The sequence below is a fragment of the Cotesia glomerata genome, linkage group LG2 (genome assembly GCF_020080835.1).
Source record: "Cotesia glomerata isolate CgM1 linkage group LG2, MPM_Cglom_v2.3, whole genome shotgun sequence".
NCBI classification, from domain to species: Eukaryota; Metazoa; Arthropoda; class Insecta; order Hymenoptera; family Braconidae; genus Cotesia; species Cotesia glomerata.
The window spans coordinates 5091634-5110286 of record NC_058159.1 but is presented as its reverse complement, the minus strand read 5'-3'; the positions used below and the strand labels follow the sequence as shown (position 1 = coordinate 5110286).

The 18653-nt window shown below is 26.2% G+C and overlaps 1 protein-coding gene across 5 annotated transcripts in view; it reads left to right on the top strand.

The window, feature by feature from the left end:
• LOC123259392 (pikachurin-like) overlaps window positions 1-18653 on the top strand; it is a 108093-nt gene that overhangs the window by 24903 nt on the left and 64537 nt on the right. For all 5 annotated transcript variants that reach the window (XM_044719879.1, XM_044719875.1, XM_044719878.1 and 2 more), the window contains one exon: window positions 2108-2224. In XM_044719879.1, the coding sequence (XP_044575814.1) occupies window positions 2108-2224 (117 nt within the window). The remainder of the gene's footprint in view (window positions 1-2107; window positions 2225-18653) is intronic.

Genomic DNA, 18653 nt, shown 5'->3' with positions numbered 1-18653 from the left:
ATGGCCCTGAGAGTCTCTTTTACAACCTAATTCTATTTATGAAAGCAAATCTAATCCAGTACAATAATCCATTTGATGCAATACTTTTGATTCTATAACTGAGAGAGAGAGAGAGAGATGGGACAGCAACGAGAATGAGAGTCTCAGGAGACAATTAATCACGATGCAAGACAGCTCGGACTCGACATAGATTCGGACAGACTAAACGACTGACTGATTACAAGTGGCCGCTCCTCCTGGAGGTCCCAGGTTTATGTAACCTCGGTCGCGGATGCCGCCAAACACCTGTATCACTGCGCGGAACTTGTATTATTCTGCGGTTGAACTCAGATTATTCCGCCCTTAGGAACTAGGTGGTTATTGTCAAGTTCCCTAGTCAGCAGAAAATGGTATCAAGGCGCCGAAAGCGGTTCCCTGTGCTAGAGTACCTGTTCGCTCGGTTCCCATGAGAAAGCGTATCCTCAGCAACACGTGCAAGCAGCGATTCTCGGTAACCAGGGTCAGGCTAGAAATACAACGGAAATTCGGTGTCCAATTCAGGTGGGCAAGTTGGCCCATCGATTTATAGAAATATATATGATTTATCTCAATATTGACGGGAGGGTAAGCCCACCCGTCACAGAAACTTATTTTTTTTTTTGGTCTATAAAATTATACCGTAACGAAAAAACAAATTGAAAAAAAAAAAATTCGATTTTTGACGATTTTTAAAATTAAAAAAAATTTAGAGCGACCTCTTAAAAATTTTTTTTTAAGCTGTCCTTTGGAGAGGGCTCTTAAAACATCAAAAACTAAAATATTTCACTCGAGACTAAAAAAAAAATAGTCGGTTTTTTTGTGCTACCCTAACGTCTAATTTTTTTTTTTTTTTTTTTAGTTTTAAAAGTTCTTTATTTATAATTTTATCATTGTACAAATATAGCTTAGTACATAGGGTAGAAGTACCGTTTTCGGCCACCTTAGCACCGTTTTTGGCCAGTTAACATTTGAATTCATTTATAAAAAATTATAATATTATAACCATATTTTTGTTAAGTTTTAAAAAATTTATATTAAAACAAATTGAGTTTGTGATGGTTTATTAATATAAATTCATTTCTATCATTTATTTAAACAATAAATGGCCATAAGCGGTACAGTGGCCACAAACGGTACTTCTACCCTATTTTGTTTCTTATTATTTAATTTTTCCATTTTTTCCGTTTTCGAACCCTTCAAATTGTTTTTAAATTACTTATTTTAATATTACATTCTTTTGGTTATATAATTGTTTATATTTTGAAAAATTTGAAAAAAAAACCACTAATGTCCATTTTTATTTCACTTCGGTCTTAAATACTTGAGCCTTAGCTTTTTAAGTACGAGTTAGTATAACGCTTATGCAACACCTAGCGGAAATTTAATGTAATTAACAATTAAGAAATCTTTTATTATTATTATTATTATTATTATTATTATTATTTTCCACGTAATAATAATAATAATAATAATAAAAATTTTAACGAGCTAAAAAAATGATTATTATTGTTATTGGATTGAATAGTTTGTTTGACGTATTGTATTGTATAACTGTACATTGTAGATTGTAAAAAAATATTTTGTTGATCGAGGATTTTTTTTCCGAGTAGATTTATTTGTAAATGTCTCGTTGGAAATAGTAAAATTTAAATCACTGGAAATCTTTTCCGCTTGAGTATCACGACCATGGAATAATATGTATACATGTATATGAATGAATATGAACATATATATACAACCAACGTGACAGATAGCACGACCGATATGACCACAATGTGAAATAGTATTGTGCGAATTAAAAATGTTGAATGTTACTAAAAATTTATCGTCTGAACGTGCTTTTTTCATTATTAAATATGCACAATTAACACATTACAATTTAAATTGATGGTTAATTTTTTTAGCAATGTTAAATGAATTAAACATTGCGAGCAAATAGTAAAATTTTTATTTATTTTATTTGCCGCGTGCTTTGCGATTAATTAAGAATATGAGGCATGATAAATTAGCGAGAGAATTATATACTTTGTTATATATATATATAATGTATAAAAATAATTAAAAAACAATTGTGGATGATTTATTGCAGGAAGATGCGGTCACAATTCACCCTGCGAGCAGCTGTGCTACGAACTTCACGATGGAATGTATGAGTGTGATTGCAGAGATGGATTTATTCTTCACAAAAATGGATACAGTTGTGCTAGTAAGTTATTGACTTTATTTTATTTAGTTTACTTTTATTTTATATAAAAATAAGTTAAAGCTTTTGACAGAATATACAGTTAATATCGCTCAATTTTTTTTTACCTTTTTTGTTATTGCAAGTGAGAAATTTTTAACCATTTCCCAGTTAATGAAATTTCTCAGGAAATATTTACTTTTTTAACTTTTCTGGATTGAAAGTGAAGTTTATTAAAAATAAATTAATTATTTAATTATGGTTTTAAAAAATAATTCAAATATTTTTTTTATTAAAAAAAAATCAAGGTATAAAAAAGAAATTTTAAAAGAAGATTTTTATAAAAATATTATCCAAATAATTTATTAATTACTCGTGCAAAAAAAAATTCTGATAAAAAGAAATTAAAATCTGAATTTTAGATTGAAATTCATATTTTGACACAAATATGAATTAGCCTTGAGAGCAATACAAATTTTAAATTGACTTTTAGATAGATATTAGCAAGCCTGTAGAACTTTCGATCCTGCTTCAGAATTTTTATAAAGACTGCAAAATATTTAGGAGAAATGATTACATTAAATAATTATCGTATACTTACAAATCTTATTTTAAATAGATATTAGGTTTATGCTGAATTACAATCAATTTTTTGTAAAATTGCAATTAATTATTTTACAAGAAATTGATTGTAGTTCAGCATAAATTTAATATATATTTGAAATAAGATTTGTAAGTATACAATAATTATTTAATATAATAATTGCTTAAAAAAATGGGTAAAACTCATATTAAAAACAATTTTATTCGTAATTTATAACGATATTATATAAAATTTATCCCAAATATTTTTGTCTTTATTAAATTTCTGAATTTAATAAAGACAAAATATAAATACAAATCAATTTAAGATTGGATTGGTCCAAAACTAATTTATACACGAAAAAAAGTAAACTGTAATATTCACTCGGATTCCGGTTAATTTTTATAGTTTCAAACTGTAAAGCGGACATCGGGGTGGCAGAAATATAAATATTACAGAACTTAATGTAGAAATATCTTCTAAAACCTATTTCACCCTGACGTTCAGATTAGAAACTATACTAGGTTGAAACGGAGTTTAAATTAAATAAAATTTCGACTCGGGAAGTATAAAAGCCACAATTTATAATTTAATATCCAAAATAAGTGATTAGTAGCTGTCGCTATAGTAAATAACGACTCTTTTATCTTAAAAAATTACAGTTTCAAACAGTAAAAATTGCCATTTCAATATATAGTCCATATTATGAGGAGAAGGGAAACTCAGATGAAAGAGAACCCGTGCAAAAAAAAATTTGTTTCATTATGAATTTCATTGTGAATTTGATAATGAAATTCAGATTTTGAAACAAATATGAGTTTGATAATGAATTAGCTATAAAAATCCTCTAATTTTCTATTGCAGCTGAATCTAACAGCTAACCAACAGCTGAAATCTAATAATTTAATGGGTTATTTTTAAAAACTTACTTTTCACTTTAAACAAGTGATAAGTACATTATAAAAATCGTATATTTCCAGCTTTGAAGAAGATTCAAAATTGTTGAATCTAAAGAAATTAAGACAACGAAGAGGAGTAATTCATGATGAATTTGATGATAATAAATCTATTAAAAAAAAAATTATTTGTGACTCTTATGTAAGCGTTAACAAGATTTAAAATTTATTTTTAAAAATATATATTTATTGTTTACAGTTCGTTGTTTGTGCTATTACAAAAAAAAATTTATTTATTGAATAATTTAAAAAAAAAATAAACTAAAAAATAAATTTCATTCTGCATTATTAAATTAAGTTTATTTATTTATTTATTTATTTATGATAATTATTTATGATTTATAATAAACTTATTATGAATCAAGTATTAAGGTAAGATCAAATTAATATAAAATTTATAACCTTTTTATGATAAATTTATTATGAATCAAGTATTAATTTTATATGGTTCCATGATTTTTGTTGATTACTGTTAAATTAGTAATACATTTCCTCTAAGTTAAATAAAATAGTTTTTTTTTTTTTTTTTTTTGAAATTTCGGGGGTAAAAACAAAAAATACAATTATAAAATAAAACATATTTATCTTATAATTAATTCAATATGACTCTCGTACTAAATTGATAATCATTATCATCAAATTCATCATGAATTACTCCTCTTCGTTGTCTTAATTTCTTTAGATTCAACAATTTTGAATCTTCTTCAAAGCTGGAAATATACGATTTTTATAATGTACTTATCACTTGTTTAAAGTGAAAAGTAAGTTTTTAAAAATAACCCATTAAATTATTAGATTTCAGCTGTTGGTTAGCTGTTAGATTCAGCTGCAATAGAAAATTAGAGGATTTTTATAGCTAATTCATTATCAAACTCATATTTGTTTCAAAATCTGAATTTCATTATCAAATTCACAATGAAATTCATAACGAAACAAATTTTTTTTTGCACGGGAAGGGGGTCTCACTCTGGGAGAATTTAACATTTGAAACAGTAAAAATTATACTTTTAAAATATACATTTTACCAGTCCAAGCAAGTTAATAATTACAGTTTGATTTTAAGCTTTGCGTTTAAAATTTACCATTTTACTTTGTAAATATTGACATTGCTTGTATTAGAAATTTACTAACTTTATTTAATACTTTTAACATATCATAAGATCATTTTTTAGGTACAAAATGATAAATATCAAAGTCTGAATTCTTAATTATTATACTTTAATATTTTAGACATTTACATAGCGAATATTACTGTTTGAAATAGTATTTTCATCCATGTAAAGAGTAAATTGTAACGTTTAAATGGTAAATATTATAAAGTGAATAGTAAAATCACGATTTTACTATTTGAAATGGTAATTTTTAGCAGTTGATCATTACTTATTATAAATCAACTGTTATTTATTACAGTTTACTTTTTTCCGTGTATTTGTATCAAAATATGAATTTCAGATTTAAATTCATTTTGAATCAAAATTTTTTTTGCATGGGTAAAATCAGAGGAAAATAATAATCTAAAATAGCTTACAAATAAATAACTTTTGGACCTTCGGCTCTTCAGCAGTAACTCGAGAGCAAAGCATATATTTATCCAACAACATTCCCAGTCCGGTGAGTCCCTGTGCGTCAATTTGAAAGTCGAATATGACTGTTAGCAAGCAAAACTTTACAGACAAGTCCATTAAATTACACACGAAGCCGCGCTCGAAACTCCTCTACTATCGAGTTTATCTCATTACATTAGCACAAGTACCCGCAAATTTGATCAAACGTCCGTAAAACGGGTAAATAGAAATAAATTAATGGGTACTGAGAAAAATTGAAGTAATCGAGTGATATTAAATTGCGCTGTAAGGTCTATCGGAGGACTTTTTATTTTTACAATCTTTTAGAGTTCGGGTGGAGTGTCAAGAGGAAAAATATGAGAAACACTTCTTAGACACGTTCGATCTGGGCTCTACTGGGGGTTTCTCTATCTACACAACCTATTGGATTTTTCGTTATTCTCTAGGTGTCGAGATAGCCGCTTATCACATACAGACACGTACACGTGCATTTATACACACCCTGATGTCCCAGATAGTTCAAGTTCCGAGAGCAGACGGAAAATAAAAAAATTTATAACTCAAGTATCAACTGTATAAAACGAAATATATTTTTCCTAGTTCAATAGTATGCTCTCTTATATATATATTTATTATTATTATTATTATATGTGTAGATGCGTGGGTGGACAAACGTATGGGTGCCAATGGCAATGGACGACAATTTTAACGTAATAGAGCATGAGAGTTTTCAGTCACGACAGATGGTCCTTTATCAATTGTCATGAATCTCCGTGCTTATACATATATGCATGCATATGTATTATATCTATCAAGTGACAAATGATATCGTAGAATCGTAATAGCCATCTCGAAACTGAGATCCCTATGCACGCTTGTCTAGTGTTCTGTGATCCTTATAACTCTCGTTGTAGATCTGTCATTTACTTATCGCTTATCGCTGATTGTTGATCAAAAATCTCAGAATTTTTAATTTTTGCTAGTGATTTTTCTCAAAAAAAAAAATTAAATTTAAAACTTTTTTTTTTTACACAAAAAAATAAAAAAAATTATCAAATAATTAGAAAAAAAAAATTATTTTAGGATTTTTTCGACTATTTTCTTAAAATAACATATTTATTATAATTGTTACAATAGATAATTCTTTAAATAATATTCATAAAGTTGAAAAAAAATTGCCATAAAAAACCATTAGTAAATAAAATTTTCATATTGAAATTTAAATGTTTAATTAATTAATTTGGCTTAATATAGTCTTGATTGCTAATAAAAAAATCTCAGAAAATATTCAATTTTTGCTAGTGATTTTTGTGCAAAAAGAATTAAATTCAAAACTTTTTTTATCACAAAAAAACAAAAAAATTTATCTAATAATTGGAAAAAAAAATTATTTTAGGATTTTTTCGACTATTTTCTTAAAAAAACATATTTATTATAATTGTTACAATAGATAGTTCTTTAAATAATATTTATACAGTTGAAAAAAAAAATTGCCATAAAAAACCATTAGTAAATAAAATTTTCATGTATATTGAAATTTAAATGCTTAATTAATTAATTTAGCTTATATAGTCTTGATTGCTAATAAAAAATCTCAGGAAAATTTTCAATTTTTGCTAGTGATTTTTCTGTTAAAAAAACGTAAATTAAAAAATTTTTTTTTACACAAAAAAATAAAAAAATTTATCAAATAATTGGAAAAAAAATTTTATTTTAGGATTTTTTCGACTATTTTCTTAAAATAACATATTTATTATAATTATAACAATAGATAGTTCTTTAAATAATATTTATAAAGCTAAAAAAAAAATTGCCATAAAAAACCATTAAAGTCAATAATATTTTTATGTATATTGAAATTTAAATGCTTAATTAATTAATCTGGCTTAATATAGTCATGTGGCCATATATCTTCATACAATGCTATACCATAAAATTTTTTTACGGGTAAATAATCAAAAAATCATAAAATAAATATAGATGATCCAATTATTTTAAATATATTTTTTATAAAAATAATAATTTTCTTAAAAATTGATTAATTTTCCTTTTTAATTCATGGAACTATTTTTAAATTCAACTAAAATCCTCTGAAAAAAATTTTTTATATCACTTTCAACTCTATAAAATAAATAAAATAAAAGTAGCAAACAATTGAAAATAAATTGCAGTAGAAAATAAAAAAATTATTGACACTTTCTTATAAAATTTCCATCCAACAATACAGGAAATTGAATTTCAATGATAAGGAAGTACAAATGATCTATTTCCTGGATTTTTCTTATGAAACTTAATTCTGACATTTGCAATATGAATAATAAGTGACGCGCTATATATAAATACCGATCGGTAAACAAAGAGTTTTGAGTGTAAGCCAATACTCAATACCTCTTAAATTTTAATAGCTTTAATAAAAAGCTTCATGTTACCGATACTTTGCTTAGTTTTTAAAACATATTTATAGCAAAATTATTTATAAATTTGAGGGAATAATTTGGATGAGAGTATAACAAAATATTTGCCAAATCGATGGATTTAGATTCTAAGCTTTTAATTTATAGACGTCCATTAAAAATCTGTTGGAAATAATGATCTGACTGCGAATCCAGTCTTTAAGAAACGATTCCGAAGATTTACAGCGTGATAGTTGAATTGGAAAAAAACGTCTTAAGTGATAGTGATAAGGATAAGTAATTTCAATTAAATAGTACTTCTCGAATTAAATAATTTTTATTTTTAGTATACATTGCCTTGATAAAAAAAAATAAAATTTTTATTAAAATCGTAACACCTCCCCTTGGCTAAATTTAAAAAAAATTTTTTTTTTAATTCCACAATTAACAATTTTATAAAGTCAAAACACAAAAGTATAAAATATAAAATAAAAAATTTTTAACATGGATTTTTTTTGACATAATCCACTGAAAAAAAAAAAAAAAAAAAATTAATTTGAATCAAGAAAAAAATTTTGAAAATTTTTATTGTATTAAATCAAGACAAAAAATTCTTAAGTAAAATAAAATTAACTTAATTAAAAAAAAAAAATTAGTTTAAAGATTTTTGAACCCAAATTAAGACGAAATTCTTCAAAATTATTTTCTTGATTGAAATGAATTTTTTTTTTCAGTACGGCAATATTTAATTAATGATAAATAAAATCTCAAAGTTTTGTTACATATTAGCTATTAAAACAAGGCATCAAAAGATCTCCCTGGAGCAGTATACCATTAAAATAAGATCGTTCCTCCAGATAAGGAAGCTAATATAAATGTAACGATCTCCCTCCGTCCTAACGAGCTTTTCAATGTAATTTCTCGGAAAAATGTCACTCTATTACCGCTAATAATCATGAATTATTATCCATTGTCAACGAATGCAAACAAAGTTAATTAATTAACAGAGGGGAAGTATACGCGCCTTAGTGTCAACTAGATTAACTCCAATCCAGATTATTCCCTTACATTTGTTACCTAATATGTACTACATATTCTGTGTACATTGATGGTGATGAATATAGTTACACAACATTTCTCCAACACATTTCAGCGGTTTCTCTAATTAAATACCGTTCGTTTATAAGCTCTCTCCTTCACTCTTATACGCTCACGTTTACGCTTTTCTCACTTCAATCAGAAATAAACCTTTTAATTGCATAAGGTACAAGTCACCCAGATATTTTATCCAGAGTTATTTCTCCACGGGTTAAAACACTCGTCACTTTGACGGTCTACCAATAATTTGTATTCATATTCTAGCTTGTCACTCATTTATTCCCTTATGAATATTTAAGCGATGGAATAGCGATAAATACTCTTTCATTTTTTTTTTTTTTTATTTTTAACTGAGATTTTTTTCTGCTCCGTGAATTTTTTAATTTTTACAATAAGGCGATCTTTTATGTGCTCCTTGTCAGTTTATGATGTTCGTCAATATTTTTAATTATTTTTATTTTTAACTTGGTAATTTTATCAAAAAATAGAATAAAAAATTTTTATAATATGATTTAATAATTTTTTATTTATTTATTTATTTATTCATTTTACGCCAAGCGGCAATATACATTAAAGATATAAAAGATATAATATTAAATTTTTTATAATTAAAAAAAAATTTTAAACAATTTCATCAATTAAATAATTAAAAAAAATTTTTTTGAGATATTTAATATTGTGCATTAAAAATAGAAAATTAGTCGATTCATAAAAAATTTATAAATGTTGATATAAAATTGTTCAGCTTTGAAGAAAGAATTAATATTGACCACTTAAAAATTTAGAACAAAAATAAGACAAGTGAATTTTTTTTTTTAATTTTTAAGCTGCAAAAAAAGAAAATTTTATAAATTTTTAATAAATTTTATGGCTGTACATCTAAAAAATTATCGAAATTAAAAACAATCTACAAAATTTATAATCTATTATTATGTAATTATGTTGTGGAATAATTTTTAATTTTATAATAAAATAATTATTAAATTTTTCTTGAATTTTTCAGTTTTATTTTGCCAAAATAGCTTAGCGTAGATGCATATTAATTAAAATTTTTAAATATTCTTTTTATATATATATACGCCTTTTTGTACGTGAAAATTTTCAGCAATCTATTTTATCTTAATTTATTATTTTGTGAAAGAAACAGATGTCGTTAAATGTTTTTTTATCTCCCAGTTTTATTCCAAGTTTACTATTATAATTCTACTGGGAATAAGTAAATAATGATAATAAAAAATAGTTTCATCTGAGATAAGGTAGAATAATTTTAAACTAAAAATAATTAAAAACCCAGATAAAAGTTGACCTGAAAAGATATTCAAACGGAGAAAAAAATCGATCTAGCGCAAGCAAAGGATAAGAGGACTCGAAGAAAAAGATATTATCAAAAAATTAGTGATTGTAAGTGAATGCTTATTGCACTAGAGACGACAAAAATAGATAAGAGTAATTCATCACACTTGAAAACCGAGGAAAAAAATATATATGATATTTCCATTAAAATTTTTAGTCAAAGTCTCCAGTTCGAGAAAATCTAGTGAGAAGCAAAAATCCAATTACAGAACGAAATAAGAGAACCTACAAAGAGGAGAGCAATTTTTAAGCACCAGAGCATCCAGACTGAGATTCTATGACTTTTAAATCAAAATAACTCGGAATTTGTGATAAATAATTTCACTGATTTATGTTATCGAATAAATTACACAGAGAGTATTTTTATTAAAATTTATGTCTCAATATTTTTTAGCTTGTCAATCGAGAATATATATTTACTAAAATAATTATTATCGACTGAATGTGTCATAAATTTATTACTAATCAATTGAAGTTCATCGTGTTATAAAATTTTAAATGATATGATGCGTATGTTAATTGTTATCAGCGAAAAAAAGAAAGTAATTTTGCGTTAAAACAATGGGAGTAATTTAATTTAATGATGTCGAGTAAGGTATGAAATCTATTATACGATAGAAAATTTATGGAGGAATATTATGATTTTTTATCGTCATTGTTATCCTCTGAAATAATTAATTTAGAACCTGATTTAATTAAAGCTGGTAGATTACAAGCACTACAATATACTGAATTGTTACTGCTGTGTATTATGAGGATTTATGAGATTTGTTAATTAATATTATATTTAGATAATTATTCATCATTGAATACGTTAAAACTAATATTTAATTACTCTCTGGATCAAGAGAGTAGGGAAAAATTTTTAACGAGCATACCTGGCTTGTTAAATGGGTTTCTATTGTTACGTTAGTATCATTAAAAAAATCCTGATCTAATTGATCCCTTTTCATTGTTTTATATATTTTTTATCATAGCATCAAATTAATGAAAATTAATCTTATGATGGATTGTATTTTTGAAATTTATATCAAAAGTATCCAAGCTATGAAAAATATTGTGAAAAAAATAAACAATTGAAAAATAAAATTTTACAGTAAATTTATAAAAAATGGGTGCCTCCAATAAAAAACTAAAAAATTTACAATTTACAAATTAATTTTATACAAACTCATTAAAAAGTACATTTTATAACTTTAAATATTAATTTAAAAATTATAAAAATTAATGTTTATGATTTTGTTTCATAAAAATATTATTTTAAACTCTAATTTATCAATTACTCTTTTTTACTTGCATATACAATTTTTTATAAATTATAGTGTTGAAAATTTCCGACAGGTGGCGCATGATCGCTGAAATGTTTCGTGACAAGAGAGTTAATTTTTAGGAATTAATTTTTAACATAAAAATTCTTTTTCAACTCTTTTAGAAACTGTATCTGTCATTAAATACTCTAATTAACTATTAAATCAATTATTGATGATTAAATATAATTTAGGTTTATTTAAAAATTATAAAAATTAATGTTTATGATTTTCTTTCATAAAAATATTATTTTAAACTCTAATTTATCAATTACTCTTTTTTAAGTGCATATACAATTTTTTTTATAAATCATAGTGTTGAAAATTTCCGGCAGGTGGCGCATGATCGCTAAAATGTCTCGTGACAAGAGAGTTAATTTTTAGGAATTAAGTTTTAACATAAAAATTTTTTTTCAACTCTTTTAAAAACTTTATCTGTCATTAGATACTTTAATTAACTATTAAATCAATTATTGATAATTAAAATATAATTTATGTTTATTTAAAAATTATAAAAAGTAAATTTTCAGTTTGTTAGACAAGTAAAAGTATTAAAAAAATAATAAAAAAAAAAAGAGAATAATTAATCCTCATAAAAAAGTAACGATAAATTTTGTTCATTAAATCCTGATGTTTTTTTTTGCCGGATTTATTATTATATCACGTGTCTCTTTCAGGCAGGTTGTAATTTTTCCAACTTTTCTCACGTCGTAATTAAAGTTATAACAATAGAAAATTAAACAATAGCTGCAGATTGTAAATTACATTTGAGTGAGTGAGGTGGTTTTTTCGGTCCCTTTCTCGCTTTTTAGGAATATTAATTATTTGTTTGTCACGGGGGTGAGGGCGAGGGATTGTAAAGACGGGATTATGTACGATAGTCAAAATATATAGATACTGATTTATTCAGAGGTAGTATCGTTCAGTTGTGGTTACTGGGTGCTATCGATTTGCCAAGAGTGACGCGAATTGAACCCCGCGTACACCCTCTCGAGTCACCTTCTGCAGTTACGTGTGCGTTCTTGCGCAACCGTAACATCCAATCTCTCGGTCTCTGTACCATCATTCTCTTCGTTTTGATCTATCTATATAGTCATCTCCACATCGCACTCTACTCTGTATAACCGCACATATGCGTGCGCAAATATCCCATGAATCGCTCGCTCTAATTTCCGCTTAACGGAAGCTCATTGCTCATCGGGAAGATACTATTCATTTCTCCTGTTTAATTTGTTATTGTCGGCTTTCTAATCCAATATTAACTTAACTTATTTATTTTTAAAGTAATTATAACTTTATAGCTTATTAAAAATTAAAGGAAAAATTTTTCTTGGCTTAATTTTATTTGATTAAAAAATTTATCAGATTAATTCAAGAGAAACTTTTGCACGCCTCATAGCGCGAAGCGCGTGAGGTTGTGCTTTATACTCGACTCGTCAAGGTCAAGCAATTTTGTGATCTTTAAATGTCTCTATCACAACCATATTACACTTATACAATAATATAAGTAGATGTACACGGAGAAAACACTTAAATTAAACCATCTTTTACTTTCTAAAATCATTTCATGTTGCTATTTTGAAAAAAAAAACGTTTTGAAAAAAATTTTACGTGGACGTCCGGATGTCACCCCATTTTGGATGTATCAATGATTACTCCCGAATAAATTGATATTTCAAGACCGGACCTTTTTTATTAGTTTACGAATACGATGAACTGGGTCCGTATTTCATATCAGTAGCCTAGTTTACGTATTTTTTTTTTAAATTGAATTTTTATTAAAATTTATTACGATATAACCGTGCAAAGACAAACGAATTTTTCTTATTTGTCACGTGAAAACTATGGCGCCACTTGATAAAGCTAGATTTTTTTAGACTGCGTGCGCATATAACAAGAAAAAAGGGCGCTGATATTAAAAAAAAAAAAAAAAAATAATCTGTAAGAAATTACTTAATTATAATTTTCTTTTTTTTATCAGTTACACAATTTATTTTTTCTTAAAAAATGAATGAGCGTTATGAGGCGTGCACTTTTGGATTTTCCAAACTTTAATATTTTTTTTAAATAATTGTTTCCACGGAAAAAAAAATATTTTTATTTGAAAAAAAAAATTTTAAGGTTAAAAAGCTTTTTTATTAATTTATGAATTTTTTTAAATTAATTTTATTTATTGGAAATTAATTTAAAAGATAATTTTGCTAAAAATACTCTTTATTTTTTGAGCAGAAAAATTAAATATAGAAAATTTTTGAAAAAACTTGAGTTGATTTTGAGGAAGAATTTTTTTTTCAAAAATATTTTTTTAATGAAAAATAAGTAAATTAATTTTTGTGTAGTGTTATGCCTCTGTAGATTTTTCTTATTCTTTTAACGTTATCTTTCAAAATTGCTGACGGTGATGTTTATATGCCAGCGTTTGGGCAGAGCACACCATATTACCAGTTTATTCCTGTGACGTAATGATACTTAAAACTGCAATGTATGTTCTTTAACACCTTTTTAATCAGTTACAGAATGGAACTTATAGAATACACTATGTCAATGAATAAGTTATATATGTTTTGGATGATTTTTTTAAGACTATTTTAAAATTCAAGTCTTAAAATAATTTTTAAATAGTCTTAAAAAAATCTTACAGCGACAAAATCTTAAAAAAATTATTAAAAAATTTTTAGGCTATTTTAATATGATATCACAGTGACAGCTCCGGAAAATTATTATGGAGTCTTTGAATTGTCTTAAAATAATCTTAAATTAGTCTTAAAAAAATCTTTAAAAAAATTTAGAGACTATTTTAAGATGAGCTAACAGCGACAGAGTGTCAGAATATTAAAACGGAACTTCTTAAAAAAGTCTTAAAATTGTCGGATAGTAATTTTTTAACAATTTTAAATTCAATTTAAAAACATCTTACTCAAAAGTATTGCGGTTAGAAAGTCGTAAAATCGTCTAAAAATTAATTTTCACAACAAATTCGAGAACCAAATTTTCAAAAATCTGCTCTCGGAATTTTTTTTTTTTTTCGTCTTAATTAAAAGAGTCTTGGTTTGTGTCACGTTTAAGATCTTAAACAAACGATAATTTTAAGATGATTTTTTTTACACGGGCTGTTACTAAATATTATTTGGTGGAAATAAATATTTATTTCCATGTAATAAGGCTTTGTTTATATAAATAAATTATTTATTTAACTGTAACAAATAATATTGATGGGTACAAAATATTTGTTTCTCTCAAATAAATGAATAAAAATGTCGTTACTAAATCCTTTTATAACTGTAACAGTGGATAAAAATTTTCATTTTTTAAAGTTAATTTTTCCATTAGCAAATTTGGATTGACCAATTTTCAAAATCCGTTTAGCAATTTGAATAAATAAGTTAAAGATCTAGAATTTAATGACAGACATACCAAAAAGAAGCAATAAAATTTATGGAAGAAAATATAAGACGAATAAAGTTTAAGAGAGTAAAACTAAAGTTTCCGATATAAACTTCTGTACCACTAAGAGACAATGATGATATTTCTTGTATGTATATAATATATATGTATAACTAAAGGGAGCATATATATTCATATATGTATATGATGGAAGGGAAATCGGTTGATACATAAATTTGAAACTTGGATGACTTTAGAAATTTGGAGACTTGATAGCTACCGAAAGTTTTCAGACAATCGAGTACTTGACAAATGTACTGATAGTTTGATACTCTCAAATATTGTTTCTATATAATTTGCCGAGGTATTTCTGTGTACTCAAGTTAGAATGTATAAGTATCAGCAGTTAGACTTTATTGATGTGGATAATTCATAGCAAATATAATGAAATTAAAGTTTCTGTTAGATCACAGATGATAAATTATAATAAATATTTTGTTGTTATAGATTTTGGTGAAGTATAAATTATATATAGACGTATGTTTGTATATTCAATCTAGTGTTTTAATTACTCAGTTCATCCACAAGTCCAATTAACAATCGTCAACACAACGTGATCACAAGTGTGTACATGTGATTGCGCTGCGCACCACTGGAATATAAAGTGGCTTGTTTTATAATATGTTTAATTTTATCTGTCGTCACTCATTTATTAATTAACTATCAATTATTTTTAGTATTAAACGTCGTATCAGTAGATCAAATAATTTTTTTCTTTTCAAAATAAGTTTATTAAAAAAAAACAATTTAATTATTTTCTTGATTGTAATTTATTTTTTTAATAAAATAGAAAATTTATTAGATTTAAAAATATTTTATTAATTATTGGAAATTATTTGCAACAATTTTTTTTTATTAAAAGGGACATTCCATGCAAAATGGGAAAATGACAAAAATTTTTAAATTTCTTTAATTCATTCTAATTTAGTACTAATTTATTATTAAAAGTCTAGATTTTACTAATTTGTAAAGAAAAATTTTTTAATCAATAAGAAAATTGATTTTTCTCTCCTAATAGCTTTTCAGCCGTATTAACTTGTATCCGGGTTAAATGTTATTTTAATAGTATTAAGGACAAATTTTTTTATGTTCGTTAGTATCAATGTTATTATTATTATGCTTTACTTGTACACCTCTCGGTTTTTACAAGGCTGATTCCTCTTTTTCTCCTAGCTCTACGCTTTTTCTATTTCTCATATTGGACCTCAGCAAGTCCCACCCGACATTTCATTTCTACTTTTAATTTTTGCGGCTGTGGACCGACTTGCGCTTTCTGTACCGTATTCACCCTGAACATCGTCTTCTCAGGCTGTTGGAACAGAATCATGGGGAAACCACAGAGAAAACCCATGATAGTACAGTCGGAGCTAGGCTAAGTCTACAGTGATTGATAAGAAACTCTTCTTTTATCGACCACTGGAGCATTAGGCTCCTCTCCTAGTGTGCAGAGATCCCTCGCGCTAGCCAACGCTGACTAAAGTGGTCATCGATTCAAGTTGTTGCTTAAATGTGTGATCGCCCAAGTCAGACGTGTGCCGCCCGGCTATCTCTGCCACTTTCAATGGCTGGCAACGTAACGTAACGCACATATTTTTAATTAAGGTAAAAGCCCCAATATATGATCATGTACCAGTATATGATCACTCCATGTATATCTATATTCACAAATATAGGTATACAAATACATTGAGTGATCATATACTGGTACACGGAAATAAAATTGAAGGAGTTTTTACTAATTTACTATTGTAATTTTTACTAAATAAAAAAGTAACGGTGGACTATACTTCTTATTTAGTAATTTTTACGATCTACTATTGTAAATTTTATCCAACAAATAAGACAAGCAAGAGTCTTAAAAAGTCGAATACTATAGAGCAAATTATACAATATGTGTTTGTGAACTTTACAATTCAACTATTGTAAAAATTCACAGTTGGTTTTTTTAAAAGAAATATTAGGGAGGGAGAGAGATAGAAGAGTGGACTAATTGGTACCTGTACAGTAATCGAAAAAAGAAACCGACATTTTCGTGCTATCTGGGAATCGAACCCAGAACTCTGTGTTGGCAGCCAGAGACTCTCCCTCTACGCTACCTGAGGTAAACTAAGACACATATCCTTTAACATTTACATAAACTCGGAGTCTAGCGCTGTGCACGGCCATCACTCACACTAATTGAGAAACATTCCAATTCAACTATTGTAAAATTTGCTATAGTTCTATTGGAAAGATACAGAGGCAGCACTGAAAATTTTCATCTCTTACTTTTTACAATAGTAATATCGTATTTTTTCATGAATAAATAGTATTTTTTCTTCTAAAATATTTGAAAATTAATAGTAATCAAAGTATAGTCCAGCTTTACAATAGTTGTATCGTAAATTTTCCCAGAAATTTTTTCCCGTGGACATGATCATATGTTGGGGCTTTTACCTTATACACTGATAGAAGGATTTATTTGTATTAAAAAATATTTGTTAATAGTTAACAAATCATTTATTAGAGACCATTTTTTAGTATTAAACAAATATTTCTTAGTATTTAAAATCATTCGTTTGTATTTAATAAATCTGATATTCATTTATTAAATATTAATAAATCTTTTTAAATACTAAAAAATATTTGTTAAGGACTAAAAAGTGGTCCCTAATAAATGATTTGTTAAATATTAACAAATATTTTTAACTATAAACAAATCCTTCTATCAGTGTAATCACTGAAAAATATTGGTGTGCGTGCTGGGATCGAACCCGGGTCCCATTCTTTCGAAAAGCGAGCACCGAACCGACCAAGCCATTACCAGCCTTTTTTATGTTCGTTAGTAATTAATACCTAATTTTATTCAAGATCGTGTTGGCAGCATGCTAAATCCTTTATTTGTGTTTTTTAATCAGTTATTTTAATTATCCTAAATAATTCATACACGGAAAAAAGTAAACTGTAATAAATAATAGTCGATTTATAATAAGTAATGATCAACTGGAAAAAATTACTATTTCAAACAGTTAAATCGTGATTTTAGCAACCACTTTATAATATTTATCATTTAAATGCTACAATTTATTATTTACATGGAAGAAAATACTATTTCAAACAGTAATATTTGTTATGTGAAAGTCCAAAATGTTAAAGTATAATAATAAAGAATTTTGACTTTAATATTTATCATTTTGCACCTGAAAAATGATCGCATGATATGTAAAAAATATAAACTACCGTTACTAAATTTCTATACAAGCAACGTCAATATTCACAAAGTAAAATGGTAAATTTTAAAAGCAACGCTAAAAATTAAACTATAATTATTGACTTGCTTGTACTCGTAAAATATATATTTTAAGAGTAGAATTTTTACGGTTTCAAATATTAAATTCTCCCAGAGTGAGACCCCCTTCTCCTCATAGTATGGACTATATATCGAAACGGCAGTTTTTACTGTTTGAAACTGTAATTTTTTAAGATGAGAGAGTCGTTATTTACTATAGTGACAGCTACTAACCACATTTTTGATATTAAATTATAAATTGTGGCTTTCACACTTTCTACTTTAAGTTTTGTAATATTTACATTTGTGCCACCCCGAAGTCCGCTGTAATGTTTGAAACTATAAAAATTAACCGGAATCCGAGTGAATTTTACAGTTTACTTTTTTCCGTGTAGTTAAATATATTAACAATGATGTTTTAAAGGTTGAAATAATATAAAAGTCTTTTTAATAAACAACTTGATGTAGAAATTTTGTACTTGTCCC